We start from the raw sequence: 15,629 nt of genomic DNA, 5'->3' as shown, positions 1-15,629 counted from the left end.
TTATCTAACAAGAGGAACCTGCAGATAGAGCTCTTGTTGGTAAAGCAAATGTGTTTGGCACAACACAGCGTTCAGACCATGATCCTTCTTTTTAACATTGCTGCACATGACATGTTTGAATTCAAAAAGAGTTTAATATTTTGGAACAGTTAAGCGAGGCATTGTCTCAATTGTTGACGTTCAGTCTTCAGCTGAGCAACTTTCCAGCTGGCACCACGCATCCTCTCCAGGTTCCAACATCACTGAAGAAGGGGAGAGCATGAAATAAAGTGCAGCTGCCCTACCAACCTCCCCTGCACTGCTGCACCACCCCTCCCCTGCAGTGGAGCCATAGACCACACACACCCCTCCGCCACAAGCTCAAATTAAAAAAGTGTGGCTAACGTCGATATTGTATCTTTTACCATTTTAAACTGTACTGGGACATGCAAACTGGATCACATATCTCCCGTACTTGCATCATTACATTGGCTACCAGTCAGCTTTCGAATTGATTTAAAAATTTTAACACTTGTTTTTAAGACCTTACATGGCTTCGGAATTTTTATGTGTTTTCAAATTTGCATGTTTTTTAGAGTTTGTATGTGCTTCAGAGTTTGTACGTGTTTTGGAGTTTGTCCACGCTTTGTCTCTAGTGGCCACCGTAAATATACTTTTATTTATTCACTCCACATAAAATGTAATAAACAAATTATAAAATTCAAAACCCAACTATTTACATTTCAACTTTTAACTATTTACATTTTCAGCTTTTTCCTTGGAAAATTTTTTAAAGTGAAACTACACAAAACACTGCAAACCACAACCAGTGGCGTGTCTAGAAAATTTTTGTTGGGGGGGGCAGGGCAGGTAGGGGCACAGATTTGGAGAAGGGTGGCAGATGTAATTGGCAGATAGTGTTAAAAAAAATTCTACCAACCGTTAACCATAATTCAATAACCCTGTAAACCTAATAACCGAATGTGCTTTTAACTCTTATTAGAATGAGATTTTAACCACTACGGTGCAAAGTTTTTAGATACTGTGTTGATAAAGTACAAGAGATACAATCAGTGCTTTGTCAGTGTTTATTAAGCATTCAAGGACAGCAATGTTTTCATAGTATTTTTACTGACATATAGTGCACATATGTTTTGGGCAAAAACATTTTTGAATATTAAAATACGAACATTTTTAACATACAATTGGCAAATTAGCCAATGCCAATGCAAAACTTTATTTGCCTATTAAAAAAAGAAGATAATCTGTGCACAAGTCTGTAAATGATTCTTTAAATCAGCTGTGTTGAAGTATGGAAACATCTGAAACCGGGAGGACAGGAGCCTTGAGAACCAGAACTGCACATCCCTGCATTGAACATGGCACAGCCGTTTCATGGGGTGATTTACACTCTATTCATAACATGGAGCTGGAAGATAGGATAAGTAATGAGAGAAATTAGCTAGACCGCACAGTGTAGTGTAAGTGCTGCCTTATGGTAAACTTTAGTAATATTGATGTATAAAGAACAACACTGGCTGATGATTAAATACAATCAGCTGGCATGGTGACACTGCCAGTATTAACCTGCAACCAATTCTGCAGCTCCATACAGCAATGTTACGACTTGGATTATATCTTATAACTAGGGATGGGTATTGATAAGATTTTCACGATTCCGATTCCATTTTTGATTCTGTTTAACGATTCGATTCTTTATCGATTCTTTTTAAAAAGGAGAACACTAAGTTCGAATAGCTTAGAACTTTGTTTTATATCTTCTCTTTGAACAAGGTAGAAATTTAGGAGTAATATGGCCTTACAAACCCAACAGTGAGATCTTAAGAGATCCACAGCCTACGGCTCTTCAATGGGGTGTCACAGGGTGCCCAGGAAAAAAATTGTAAATGTAAAATAATAAAATAAATATTCTTCTGTAGCAATAACAAAGTATAACATAAATTATTCTGTAGCAATTACACAAGAATATCCAGTAATGTCCCTGCCTACAATTAAACACATTCACTTACTGAAAATCATCTGCTGTAGCAAATGGGTTCAAGCCTTTGACCACAAACTGAGTCTCTGCTCGGTGACATTCGTCTATCCTGGCCTGAAAGGAGACGCTGCCGGCAGACTGCAGCGAGAACTGCCAGCGTCTGAGCCAGACTCTGTCTGTCTCATCATCACGGTCACCTAAATGCACAGTAATGGCAGGTTTGTAATAAGGCAGATCGCGCTAACATAATATGCACTGTTATTGATTATTTACCTGCCGCATTAACGGGAGAGGACGTGCAAACGTTACCGCTGCTGCTGGGTTGAGATTCACGAGTCCGGAGAGGAATTAAAAACATGACATTCATTTAAGGTCATCGTGTGTTTTGTGAGCAAATGCTTTTGCATATTCGTAGTGTTTCCTCCCTTAAATGAAATATCTGCTTTGCAAGTATTGCAAGTTGCCCTGTTGTCATCCGTTCTCGTAAAGTATAACCAAACTTTTGAGCGTTTGAGCCGCTTAGGCGCCATGTTTCCTGCCAGGTAAATGACGCTCAGCAACGTGGTGACGTCATTCGGGGCGACTGGAATCGATAAGGGAATCGTTTGCAAAAATGGCAAACAATTCCAAGGAATTGAAACAGTGGGTTTTCGATACCCATCCCTACTTATAACTCATAACTCTTATGCTAGCTTCCCCCAGTAGCCTACTGTCTGAAATATTTGACGGTTGCAATAATTCTTTAAGTGGCGACCGTGGCTCAGGGGGTTGGGAAGCATATCTGTAACCGGAAGGTTGCCGGTTCGATCCCTGGGCTCTCTGCCCTGGTCGTTGTGTCCTTGGGCAAGACACTTTACCCTATCGCCTACTGGTGTTGGCCAGAGGCGCCGATGGTGCGATATGGCAGCCTCGCTTCTGTCAGTCTGCCCCAGGGCAGCTGTGGCTACACCTGTAGCTGCCTCCACCAGTGTGTGAATGTGAGAGTGAATGAATAGTAAGTAAGTAAACTTTATTTATTAAGCGCTTTTCACAGACAGGCAATCACAAAGCGCTGTACACAAATATTAAAATAATAAAAGAAACAATAAAATCAATAGACATTATATACAATGTAAAAGATCAAATGTAAATAATGTAAAAAAATATAAAATATGTAGATCAACAAAAGGCTTGTTTGAACAGAAGAGTTTTTAACTGCTTTTTAAAAGAATCCACAGAGTCAAGCAAACGTAATTGTAGTGGTAAACTGTTCCACAGCCTTGGTGCAACAGACTGAAAGGCTCTGTCCCCTTTTGTCTTCAGTCGTGTACGGGGAACAACTAAGAGACTCTGAGTCTGTGAGCGGAGATGACGAGCAGCAGTGTATTTTAAAAGAAGCTTGGATAAGTAATCTGGAGGCTGGCCATTTAGTGCTCTGTATGTTAAAACAAGAATTTTAAAGCAAATTCTAAACTCTATTGGGAGCCAATGTAAAGAATACCGGTATAAGATGGGAGTGATGTGAACACGCTTGGTAGAGCTAGTTAGTAGTCTGGCTGCTGCGTTTTGTATTGTCTGGAGGCGAGAGAGAGATGATTTATCCAAGCTAGTAAACAGGGAATTACAGTAATCTAAGCGTGATGACACAAATGCATGAATGAGTTTTTCCAGTTCAGCTGAGGAAACCATATGTCGCAGTTTAGATATGTTTCTTAAATGATAGAAACAGGAACGAGACAAAGATTTTACATGAGAGTCAAGGCCCAGGGAAGAGTCAAATATTACTCCAAGATTTCGAATATTTGACTTGACAGATGGACAGAAAGAGGCAAGAACCTGATTTTAGAATGTAGCTCAGGAGGAGCTATGATCATGGTCTCGGTCTTGTTAGTATTTAAAACGAGGTAGTTGCTTGAAAGCCAATCAGAAACCTGGGTTAAGCACTGGACTAGGGTGGACAGCCTATCCAGCTGATGAGGCTTAAAGGACATATGGAGCTGAATGTCATCAGCATAAAAATGATAAGACAGGTCGCTAAAAGATTGAATGATACCAGCTAAAGGAAGCATATAAAAAGAAAATAGTAATGGACCTAAAACTGAACCCTGTGGGACACCACAGGTCAGGGCAGCAGTGTTAGAGGAGAACCTATCAGACCTAACAGAAAAGGTCCTGTCTGATAAGTAGGAAGAAAACCAGTCTAGGGCAGAGCCAGATACACCAGCCAAAACCTTCAGCCTGTTAAGTAGGATTTTGTGGTCGATGGTGTCAAAGGCTGCACTAAGATCAAGAAAAATGATCACAGAACAGTTCCCTGCGTCAGATGCCATTAATAGATCATTATAGACTCTTAAGAGAGCGGTCTCTGTAGAGTGCTGCTTTTGAAAGCCAGACTGAAAAGGGTCAAGAATGTGTAATTTACATAATAGAGACCTGAACTGATTTTCAACAATTTTTTCAAGTAATTTACTGACAAATGGCAATTTTGAAATAGGTCGGTAATTACTAGCAGAGCTAGGATCAAGATTCTGTTTTTTTAACAGAGGGGTTACCTCAGCATGTTTAAAATAAGATGGAACACAGCCTTGCCTCAGTGAACTGTTGATGATGGATAGTAATGTGGGACCAATGCTGGTGATAGACCTGGACAGGACAGAGGGAGGTAATATATCTACAGAGCATGACAAGGATTTCATTTTACCTAAAACTATAATTAAGTCATTTAGTGTGATTGGAGAAAAGGAGGTAAATGATCCAGGACAACAAGGGGTATCTTCATAAGGGGAGGCACTTGAGAAAATTTTAGATTTCAAGTCCATCACCTTATTTACAAAGTAATTAAGGAAAGTATTACAATCTTCATCAGAAAGCAACAGAGCATGCTGGGTTGGAGGAGAAACAATACTGTTGATGGTATCAAATAGAATTCTTGAATTATTTTTATGACGATTTATAAGATCGCATTAGTGGCATTGTAAAGCGCTTTGGGTGCCTTTAAAAGCGCTACATAAATCCAATCCATTATTATTAAGTGTTATTTTTTCCTTGGTATTCTAATTTCACCAAAGTTTACTAAACTCAACAAACTTAATATTACTTACCAGGACATTTATTCTCTCCTCATTTTCTTTCGCCGAAAATTTGTTTTCTGCCCTGCCGTCTTTCGCGCTTGGCTCTCCTTCCTTTGCTAATGTGATGCTCATAGTACAGAAGCCGATGCTGCATTCACTTACACTCGGATATCTGAGCTTCACTGTGAAAACATAATCGAGCATTTGATATTTGATTGAATTTTATTGTTTTAGCTTCGGATTGGCACCTGGGGTGGCCAGTCTGGTTGGGGGGGGTGGTATGTGCCCCCCCAGGCCACCCCGCTGGACACGCCACAGACCACAACACAATAAAATATAAATGAAAATATGCAAAACAAAAAGAAGATACACATTCTCTGTCATATAGGCCTGCATGAATAAACGTTCTGAATCCTTAATCATCCACAACTGAAAATAGTTGTGGATGATTACTATACCTTTCTAATGTTGTCTCTTGTTGTCCCTGGCTCTCTTTCCCTCCCGCTCTGTTCCTGTGCTACTGCGAGTGTAACTACCGCCCCCCGGAGTGAAGCGGAAAAAAAGTGCGAGAGAGAGGGTGAGAGAAAGAAAAAATAACCCACGGCTCGCGTCGTTCACTTCAAAGAGTCGGCTCTGAGAGCTGTTTCATTCGCGACTGAAACATCACTACTGTGAATTTCACATTCCAGCCGCAGCATATTTGGTGCTTGCTTGGACATTTAGGGGTTTCTTTGCTGTAAAAAGAAGTTTTCATCCCAAGCAGTGAGCAGCGGACACTAATGTTTTTGTCACTTTTTATCGAATCAAACTCAAAGTAAGGTCAGTACTTCCACGCTTTAAACGCTGCGCAGTCATACTCTCTCCCGCACTAAATATATGATCCATTTTTGATCTGCACACAGCTGTTGCCATGAATGTCGCACTCGCTTACGTCACTGTCATGAGACACTCTCGCAAAAAAATCATGGTTTTAGTAACGCAGTAACGCAGCGTGCTTACGGGAAAGTAACAGTAATCTAAATACATTTTTTGCAATAGTAATCCCTTACTTTACTCGTTACTCGAAAAAAGTAATCGGATTACAGTTACGCGTTACTTGTCACGCGTTACTGCCAGAGGTGGAAAGTAACGAATTACATTTACTTGCGTTACTGTAATTGAGTAGTTTTTTTTGTGTATTTGTACTTTTTAAAGTCATTTTTCAAGTCTGTAATTTTACTTTTACTTAAGTATATATTTTTTAAAGTATTGTAGTTCGCTACGTTTTCAATCACACCCATTACTGAGTAAATTAAAAAAAAAAACCCACAACATTGCGCTTTGGAAATACTGCAGGGAATGATGGGTAGTAGAAAAAATTGGCGCTAAGGTCACGTTAAAGATGGAGTCTGACATCGGTGTTATGGATCCAGTGAAAAAAGAAGCCCCGTCGAATTCGGCTGACCCTGAACTCGAAGAAACGGATGTAAACCCCTGGCCGTATTTAAGGGACCATTTCGGCTTTAAGTGCAAGAAAGGCAACAGCTTTATTATGCAGTGTAAGCTGTGTTTGCCCAGAGAGACCGAGTTAGCAGCTTTTAAAAATTCCACATCAAACCTGCGCAAGCATGTAGAGGTAAGTTAAATACAACTCGTACCGTTATGGTAGCAAAAAGGCTGGGTTCAAATTAATCACATTAAGTTAAGACATCTGTGAAGAACACAGATAACGTTGGTTGGTACTAGAAACTTGCTGTAATCGGGCACGTTGTTGTCCATGCAACTTACTTTTTTTTTTTTACTGGGTTGGTAAATTGCCAAAAGAAAATGTGTTTACCTACGTTTTTCCTGTTTATTAATAATAATAATTTATTTTAAAAAATAGTTTAATTAAAGACAGAAGCGGCTACTTTCTTACTTAACCCACATATGTTCACACTGCAGGCAAAAGAATAACAGAGCGCTCACTTACCTTAGATTAGTCAAAGACAGCTGACTTCTGTTACTTGTTAATTAGCACTTGCAACCTCCCGTTAACTAGCCTGTTACTGTCCAATAAATAAAAGGGCCAAGTTTAAAAAATTAAAAAACATTTTTAAAGCAGCTGCCATTCAGTTCAGTACTTGTTCTCTTATTTGACAGTTTAGAACACATTCTCATGTGAAAGAATGATATGGTTTTGTATTGAAAACACTGTGATACCTGACAGTTTGGTTGATTGGTTTGGTGACCATTATCCATTTTCATGTATAGACTTGCAGTTTAACTGCCACTGCTCTTTAATATGTAAAGTTTTTCTTTTCACTAAAAAAGAACTACTTTGAGATTTATATCCCACTGTCTTTTTTTTTGCGCTACTCAGAAGCAGCTGTCCTCCTGCTGACAGAAAAGTAACTATGTAACTTTTACTCTGAGTACATTTTAAATGAGCTACTTTTTACTTTTATTTGAGTACATTTTTAGACAGGTAATTTTACTTCTACTTGAGTAAAATTTCAGCGAAGTAATAGTACTTTTACTTGAGTAAAATATTTTAGTACTCTTTCCACCTCTGGTTACTGCCCATCTCTGCTGATAGAGGCCATGTTTGTGGAGTTAATGAACCTGCCTGAATAGTTATTCAGATCTCACTTAAAATCTCACATTAAAACCAAGGCTTTGACTATCCAATTATAAGTTTTGAACAAATCATTATAACTTGACCAGTTTCTGAATGACATGAGTTTTAAAATATCTAATGTAAGTCAAAAACTACACTGCTAAAGCATCTATTTTCTTTGAATAGACACTCTTGTTCATTTTCAGATTTTACAATAAGGACTAAGAACATAAATATGCAAGCTGGCTAAATTGTTACACTTTTAAATTTCTATATCTTCAAATCACATTTCTGTCTAGGATTCATGAATGTTTATTATTTATTATATTTATGTTGATATCTGATGCAGTGAACAATGATCTTGAAGAAGCCTGTATCTCTACAGTTCTGCTGGGTGTGCTAATGACATGTGCCCAGACAGTGATGAAGAGGGTTGTTGGAGACAATGCCACGCTGCCCTGCCACCATCACTTCTGGGTTGGTGATCATCCCACTCTGGACATTGAGTGGCTGCTCCTCAAGCCGACCAACAGGCAGAGAGTGGTATGTGTCTCTCAATGCATGAGGTTCACTGCCCATTTTGGATAGACAACAACAAACCTACTGTTACCTGTTCTCTTCCATAGTCTCATAGTCATTTTTAAACTATTATTTTAGTAAAATATTATTTTTATTAATATTTTTTAATTGATATTTTAATATTTAAGTTACTTTGAATTTTTTCAGTTGCACAGGTTTTCTAGGCATCATGAAAAGTTTCACACAAAGGTTGTATGAGTTAAGTTGTAGTTATAGTCGTTTTTCTATATAAAACTATTTTAGCGATTTTGTAGTACATAAAAAAACTACAAAAGAGTGCATACCTTTTGCAAATGGAAAACAGCATTTATCCATAGCTGTTGCAATTAATGTATTTTGCATTGCCTTGTTAAATGCACAGACAGAAAATAAAGAGCATTTCAAAGATCTGTTCATAGCCAACAGCTCGCTATTCTATGATGCAAATTCTGCAATCAAATACATTAAAACCTGATATTTTTCCAGAACCTTCCTCACCAACATTTAAAAGGATTTCTTCCTCTCCACATGGTCTACCTGTCCACTACATTTCATGAAATTCAGTATGGTAGTTTTTGTGTAACCCTACTCCAGGCAATCATTGGCAACATTGGGTTCTTGACATTGGTAGTATGCAAAGGCTCAACAAAGCAGTGTTTTATCAGCATCCTTCCATTTTTAAATAATTATTTTTTCAAATAATTAAAAACATATATATTAAAATTCTTAAGCACATATAGTTCGACTCTCTCTCTGATATATTTGCTCATTGTTGTAGATAAACTGGACATTGTTGTTCCTCTATATATGCATTATCTTGCATGACATGTTACAAAACCACTACCATTACTACCCACCTGTTTCACATCCTCCTACCAGGTGATTACCTACTTTTCTGGAAGAGTTTTTGACCCCAACGAAGGACAACGCGGTCGTGTAGCTTTTGCTGGAGAGTACTTAAAAGGCGACGCATCTCTGCTCATCAGTGACTTGTCACTCACAGACTCAGGAGAGTACAGCTGCAAAGTCAAGACTGGGCCACGGTACCACTGGAGTACCATCAGTCTCACAGTGCTAGGTAAGTAAAAGACAGCCCTTGGTTCACAGAAACTAGAGATATATAGGTAGAAGATACATAAAGTGCCATGAAATCCATAACCTATGAATTAGAGCAGTCGTTCTACAATAGTTTCAAGTTTTACTGTCATATAAAGATAAACAGCGTAAAATTCTTTGGCTCGTGCTCCTCAACAACAACAACAACAACAACAATAATAATAATAATAATAATAATAATAATAATAATAATAATAACAACAATAAAATACTTAAGCATTAAATAATAAGAGAATTTAAGATAGTTGTTTGGTATTTACATTTTTTGCAAAAATCTTGTGCAGTGAGGATTTAAAGTGGTTAAAGTGACACTGTGTAGAGTCTAGTAGCTATAGTGAGTGTGTAATGATGTGTGCAGAATGTCAGCAGTTCCAAAGCCAGATGGCTTGTGGGTAGAAACTATCCCTGTGTCTGGTATTGTGGGTCTGGATGCTCCTAAACTGCCTGGATGGACAGCAGGAGTGTGAAAAGTCTGTGGCTGGGATCACAGAGGATCCACTACATCTTCCTCGTGCAGCGCTGTCTATGGAAACCTTGCATGGCTGGCAGTTCAGTCCTGGTGATGCGCTGTCTGATCTCACCACCCTCTGCAGAGCTTTGGTCCTGAGCGTTACAGCTTCCATACCAGGTGGTGATGCAGCCAGTCAGAAGACTCTCAATGGTGCATCGGTATGAGTTTGTTAGTATTCTGGGGTTCATGCCGAATCTTCTCAGGCGCCGCAGGAAGAAGAGCCGCTGTCTTGCTGCTTTTGTGATCACACCAACATGGTGTGACCAGCTCAGATCCTCGCTGATGTTGATGCCCAGGAATCTGAAGCAGATGACTCTCTCCACCTCTGCTCCTTCGATGTGGATGGGAGTGTGGCCTCCTCTCTGCAGTCTCCTGTAATCCACGATGAGCTCCTTGGTTTTGCTGACGTTGAACAGCAGGTTGTTGTCGCGGCACCATGATGTCAGGGCTCTCACTTCTGCCCTGTATGCCATCTCATCTCCATCAGAAATGCAGCCGATGATGGTGGTGTCATCTGCAATATATGATGGTGTTGGAGCTGTGTGTTTCTGTACAGTCGTGGGTGAACAGGGTGTACAGCAGGGGGGGTGAGCACTCATCCCTTGGGGGCACCTGTGCTGAGTGAGAGTGTGGATGTCTGTCAGGAAGTCCAGGATCCAGCTGCACAGGGAGGAGCTGATGTTCGGGTCACTGGTCATATCATCCAGACAGGACGAGTCTGGATGATATGATGGTGTTGAAGGCGGAGCTAGAGTTAATGAACAGCATATGCACATATGTGTTTTTCTGGTCCAGGTGGGAGAGGGCAATGTGAAGTCCACTTGCTATTGCATCTGTAGATCTGTTAGGCCTGTAGGCAAACTGGAGTGCTCAGAGCACTTCATAGCAATGGAGGTGAGTGCTACTGTTCGATAGTCATTTAGGCAGCTCACATTAGTTTTCTTTGGGACAGGGGTGATGGTGATCCTCTTAAAACATTTTGGGACAGCAGCCTGGTCCAGGAGCTTTCCGAGTGTTTATTTTCCTGATGTATTTACACACGACTGCCTGAGAAATCTGAAGAGAGCAGCAGCTGTCCTCTTCCAGCAAAAGCTCTTGAGATAGATGTTTATCAAAGCGTGCATAGAAGGTGTTAAGCTTATTAGGGTAGAGAAGCAGTTACCTTCCTCACTCTGCCGCTGTTTCCCTTGTAGTCTGCGATGGTCTTCAGACCACTCCACATGTTCATCCACATTCCTCCACATGAGCTGCTTAGTGTTGGAGGGAGGTTGGAACAGTCAGAATTTACATTCAGAAGGCAATATCCTTGGATTCTGCCAAACAAACACAGATTCTCACAAATGCTTGTACAGGACTGTCACGATGCACTCAGGAGTGAGCGACTCTCTCGTACAAATAAGAGAGAGATATTAGATATTGGATGGGGCCGCTTTATGTAAAAGCATATGGTTCTGTGAAAAAATCTAACATTGCCCTATTTACCCATCCTGCAATCCAAGCACTCCATTTAGAGCTGGTCTGGAATCAGTCAACTGAGACATTTTTGGTAGCATTGAAGAGATTTGTTGCTCTGAGAGGCGTTATCTATTTCGACAAAATTTAAGAGAGCAGACCAAGACTTAAAAGGGCTATAAAAGACCAATAAAGTCCTGCAGTTATTGAAGTTTTTCTCAAAAGGGGGCATCACCTGGAAGTTCATTGCAGAGCAAACAGCCTGGTGGGGTGAATATTGGGATCATCTTGTCCAGTTGGTGAAAACCTGTCTCAAGAACGTACTAGGAAGAGCTTCACTCAGCTTTGAAGAAATGTGCACTGTACTAACAGAAGTCAAAGCTACCCTGAACTCTAGACCTCTCACTTTTGTGCACAATGAGGAAAATGAGGCAGCCACTTACATTCCCACCAGGGAATTGGGTGGTATAAGACGGATCAACAAGAAAACAAAATGAATAGGAGCCTAAAGTCCAAAAACAAGAGCATAAGCATCCAAAACATAGTTCACTGCTACCCTTGTAGCAGGAACAGGGAATGACCGGGCCCTAGCCACCTTTACCCAGGGAACTAGAACAGGTGTAGAAAAAGGCTGGACCGTAGTCGCCCTTGGGACAGGAACATGCTGAGGTGCTGAATAAGTCTTTACAAAGTCCAACACAGCTGTAGAAAAATGACACACTGACTTATTGCTTGTTGCCTCAGGTTCACTACATGGTTTAATAGTAACTAAACTAGAAAGTTCATTAGGCAGCTCTGAAACTCCACTGCTAACCCATCTTGAATTTGCCTCCGATAAAAGAGTTCACAGTCTTAACCAATGCTACTGACACGGAAAGAATTTAGAGTCTTTATGCTGGCAGACTAGGGTTTGAAAGGGTGGCAGTGCTACTCACAGGAGACATAGACTCAAGTGGAATAACTGTTTGAAGTTGACACGTGGACCTCTGAGAAGAGGGAGTCTGTGGGACCGAGGCAACATATCACTCTGAAGTGCTGTGGTGTATCTTGAAGGCCTGAACATGAAGATGAAACCTGGCGAGGATACGGTAACCTTGGAAACATGGTGTGAACATAACCTGACAACGAATAACAGGAAACTCACACACTGGATACACAGAGAGGAGACACATGGGGAACACAGCTGACACAAATGAACATGACACCACAGGGGAAGCAAAACTCAACACATTGGACATAAAACACAAGACTATCAAAATAAAACAGGAAACATAAACATGAAGACCAAAGACACACGGGGAGGTAAACGTAAACAGTTTCTGCCACTAGAGTGGCCGATAAAAGACGAAGTCATTTGATTTCACAGGCAGGCAACAGGTGAGACAAGCACATAAGCTCAAGGAATAAATCATAATGAATGCAAACCACAAAACTCAAATATATCAGAAAATGATACCAGACTAAACTATTTTTAAACAGTAACTAAATCATCATGATACCAAGAGAATATACAGTTAGCTCAGGATGCTGAGTGAAAACAATCCTGTCAATTGTCATTAGAAGACAGCATTTTCCAGGATCCTTTGCAGTAAGAAAAAAAATTAGGGAAGCCATTATAATTTGTGCTCTTCTGTTGTTCAGTGTTTCATGTTGTCCACCATTTTAAAGTCTCATATAAAGTCTATCGTCTCTTTTACAGATATCCTGTCTGTTTTCTTGGCTAAGGGATAGGACCAGGGATAGCTCAGTAGGTAGAGTCGGGCCCCATGATCAGAAGGTCGGTGGTTCGAATCCACTAAACGGCTACCCTGAGGTACCCCTGAGCAAGGTACTGCTCCCTGAGCGCCCAATGGCTGCCCACTGCTTCACTGAGTAAATGGGTTAAATGCAGAGAGGAATTTCCCCACGGGGATCAATAAAGTACACTTTTCTTTTCTAAGTGGATTTGCTACATCAGGGATATTTCAATCGGCTTTGCAGTCTTTAGGACCAGCGGCAAAAAAGTGGTCTGGTAACTCAAAGTGAGACCCAAGATTTCCCAGAATTCAAAAAGTTAAAGTTAAACAAATTTGACCTTGACCTTAAAGAGCCTGGTTTGACTGAAAAAGCCAGGAGAGAGCATGGTGAAATACCTGAGAGAGGTCTGGCCTTTGCTGAAGAGCTTGTTGTGACACCTGGTCCCTCTACATCACAGCTAAGAGAAAGTAAAAGGTTTTAATTCCCAGCCAGAGTCCTAAAAGAGGGATTTTCTCTATTTCCTAATTATAAAGCATTTTTATTGTTAATAATGGATTAATTCAAAATACAGGTTTGATCAGTATATAAAGGAAAAATATAGTTTAAGTAGTGAAAATGATTGTTTTAATGTCAGAGTTGTGTGTGTGCACATGAGCCAGCCTCAACCTTGTGTGTGTCTGAAGGAATGAAGGAAGATAAGAACTGTGTTGCCCAACTCATCATAGAAATAATCCTGAAGAACCATAGCATTAGGTTTTTTAAGTGTAAAACACAAAACCATGATTTATATGTGGTTGTACTGATGGTTAACACAGTTGCACTTAAAACTAATATAATATAACATATTAAATGCAAATACATAAGGATCAGCCACAGAAAAATGATCTGTGGCTAATTCTAAATACAGGTCCTCTTCTGCTTCTCTTGAATATGGTGTGCCACAGGGCTCTGTTTTGGGGCCTTTATTGTTTTTGCTGTACATACTCCCTCTTCAGCACTTATTGAGCACTTTTAAAGATATTTCTTATCACTGCTATGCAGATGATATTCAGTTGTATATCTTCTTTAAGCCCCAAGATGTTTTCCAAACTACCGATTTTACAAAGGTGCTTAGATTCCATTAGGGGATGGATGGCTGATAACTTTCTTCAGCTAAATGAGGGGAAAACTGAAGTCCTTGTTTGTGCTCCCAAAAAACTGGTACCTATGGTGAGGGAAAACTTCGCTACATTTGCCAAACCTTCTATCAGGAACCTTGGTGTAACTTTTGACTCAGCTCTGACTTTGGACACTCATGCTAATTTATTGGTTCGCTCCTGTTTTTATCATTTAAAAAATATTGCTAAGGTGAGTCCCATTATATCACGCTCAGAACTAGAAATGGTCATCCATGCATTTGTCTCATCTTGTTTGGATTATTGTAATTCTTTGTTTACTTGTTTATGTAAAGCCTCCGTGGATCGTCTCCAAGTTGTTCAGAACGCTGCCACAAAGCTTCTGACCAAGTCTTCTAAATACTCCCACGTTACACCTCTGCTGATCCAGTTGCACTGGCTCCCCATAAAATTAAGAATCCACTTCAAGATTTTGACTTTGACATTCAGCACCAACCTATATCAGAGATCTTTTAAATCAGTACATCCCCAGCAGGTCCCTGAGGTCAGGTGATGAGGACTTGCTGGTCGTCCAACATACGAGGCTAAAAGCGATAGTGTTTGTAACTGTGGCCCCCAGACTCTGGAACTCCCTTCCTTTGAGCCCGAGATCTGTGGACTCAGTGGTTTCATTTAAAAAACAGCTAAAAACCTTTTTTGGGATTTGGGATTTTTGTCTTGAAAGGTGGTATACAAATACAATTTTACTTTACTTTACTTTAAGGGTTAATTATTCTTAGTTGCTTAATACTGGCATGCTGAATATCAATAAAATAAAATAAATATGTTTAAGTTAACCAGTATAATGAATCAGAAAATACAGTAACAGTGATTCTAATAACAGGCTTCACTGAGAGCCTGCACAGAGTCTGATCTTGGTGTGTGTGTGTGCAGGAAGTGAATTATATCCATTTGTAGTTAAATGTTTAAATTTAAATGATTTCTTTATGTTAAGAATAACAAAGAAAATGTAATGAGGTGATTTTAAAGTGTAAAAGCTGGCATGCTGAATATCAATAAAATAAAAATAAATAAAAGCTTTGTTTTAAATCATGTAAGTCAGATAGAGAGATAGATAAGGTATTTAAACGTCAACAGTTAGACTGTCCAAAATGCAAAATGTGACATCCAGTAGGGAAATGAGGGAGAAAGGGTGAGCAGATGTAAAAGAGATTTTGGGTTCTTCCCTTTCGTCTTCTGTGAGCAGTTCAGACGATTCCAGCAGATAGAGTCCAAACTCTGAACCTGTGAATTGATTTTTGAATTTCTGGATTTTCATCTGCTCATTTTTGCTGTTTGATGGTTCATTCAAAAGTATTTTGATTTGCATCATACTTCCACTAAATGCCCATCTGCTTTCCTGTTGGGTGAACAAAATCAGCATTAGCTCGGAGCAGGTTGTTAGATAAACATAGTTAAAGTATTTAATAATTGTTTAATGATGTTTTTATTATTTCATTTTGTTTTTGCTTTGCTCCTGTTAAATCGCTTTAAC

At 39.7% G+C, this 15,629-nt stretch overlaps 1 protein-coding gene across 1 annotated transcript in view; it reads left to right on the top strand.

Moving 5' to 3' along the window:
* The window catches only part of LOC146660086 (CXADR-like membrane protein), a 113,707-nt gene that overhangs the window by 72,713 nt on the left and 25,365 nt on the right, over positions 1–15,629 (top strand). The window contains exons 3-4 of the mRNA XM_085419520.1: positions 7,992–8,149; positions 9,044–9,242. Of these exons, the coding sequence (XP_085275646.1) occupies positions 7,992–8,149; positions 9,044–9,242 (357 nt within the window). The remainder of the gene's footprint in view (positions 1–7,991; positions 8,150–9,043; positions 9,243–15,629) is intronic.

Source organism: Rhamphochromis longiceps, linkage group LG10 (assembly GCF_057381845.1).
Source record: "Rhamphochromis longiceps isolate RC_006_pf linkage group LG10, R_longiceps_female_GT1.1, whole genome shotgun sequence".
NCBI lineage: Eukaryota > Metazoa > Chordata > Actinopteri > Cichliformes > Cichlidae > Rhamphochromis > Rhamphochromis longiceps.
This window is presented reverse-complemented; position numbering and strand designations above follow the sequence as displayed.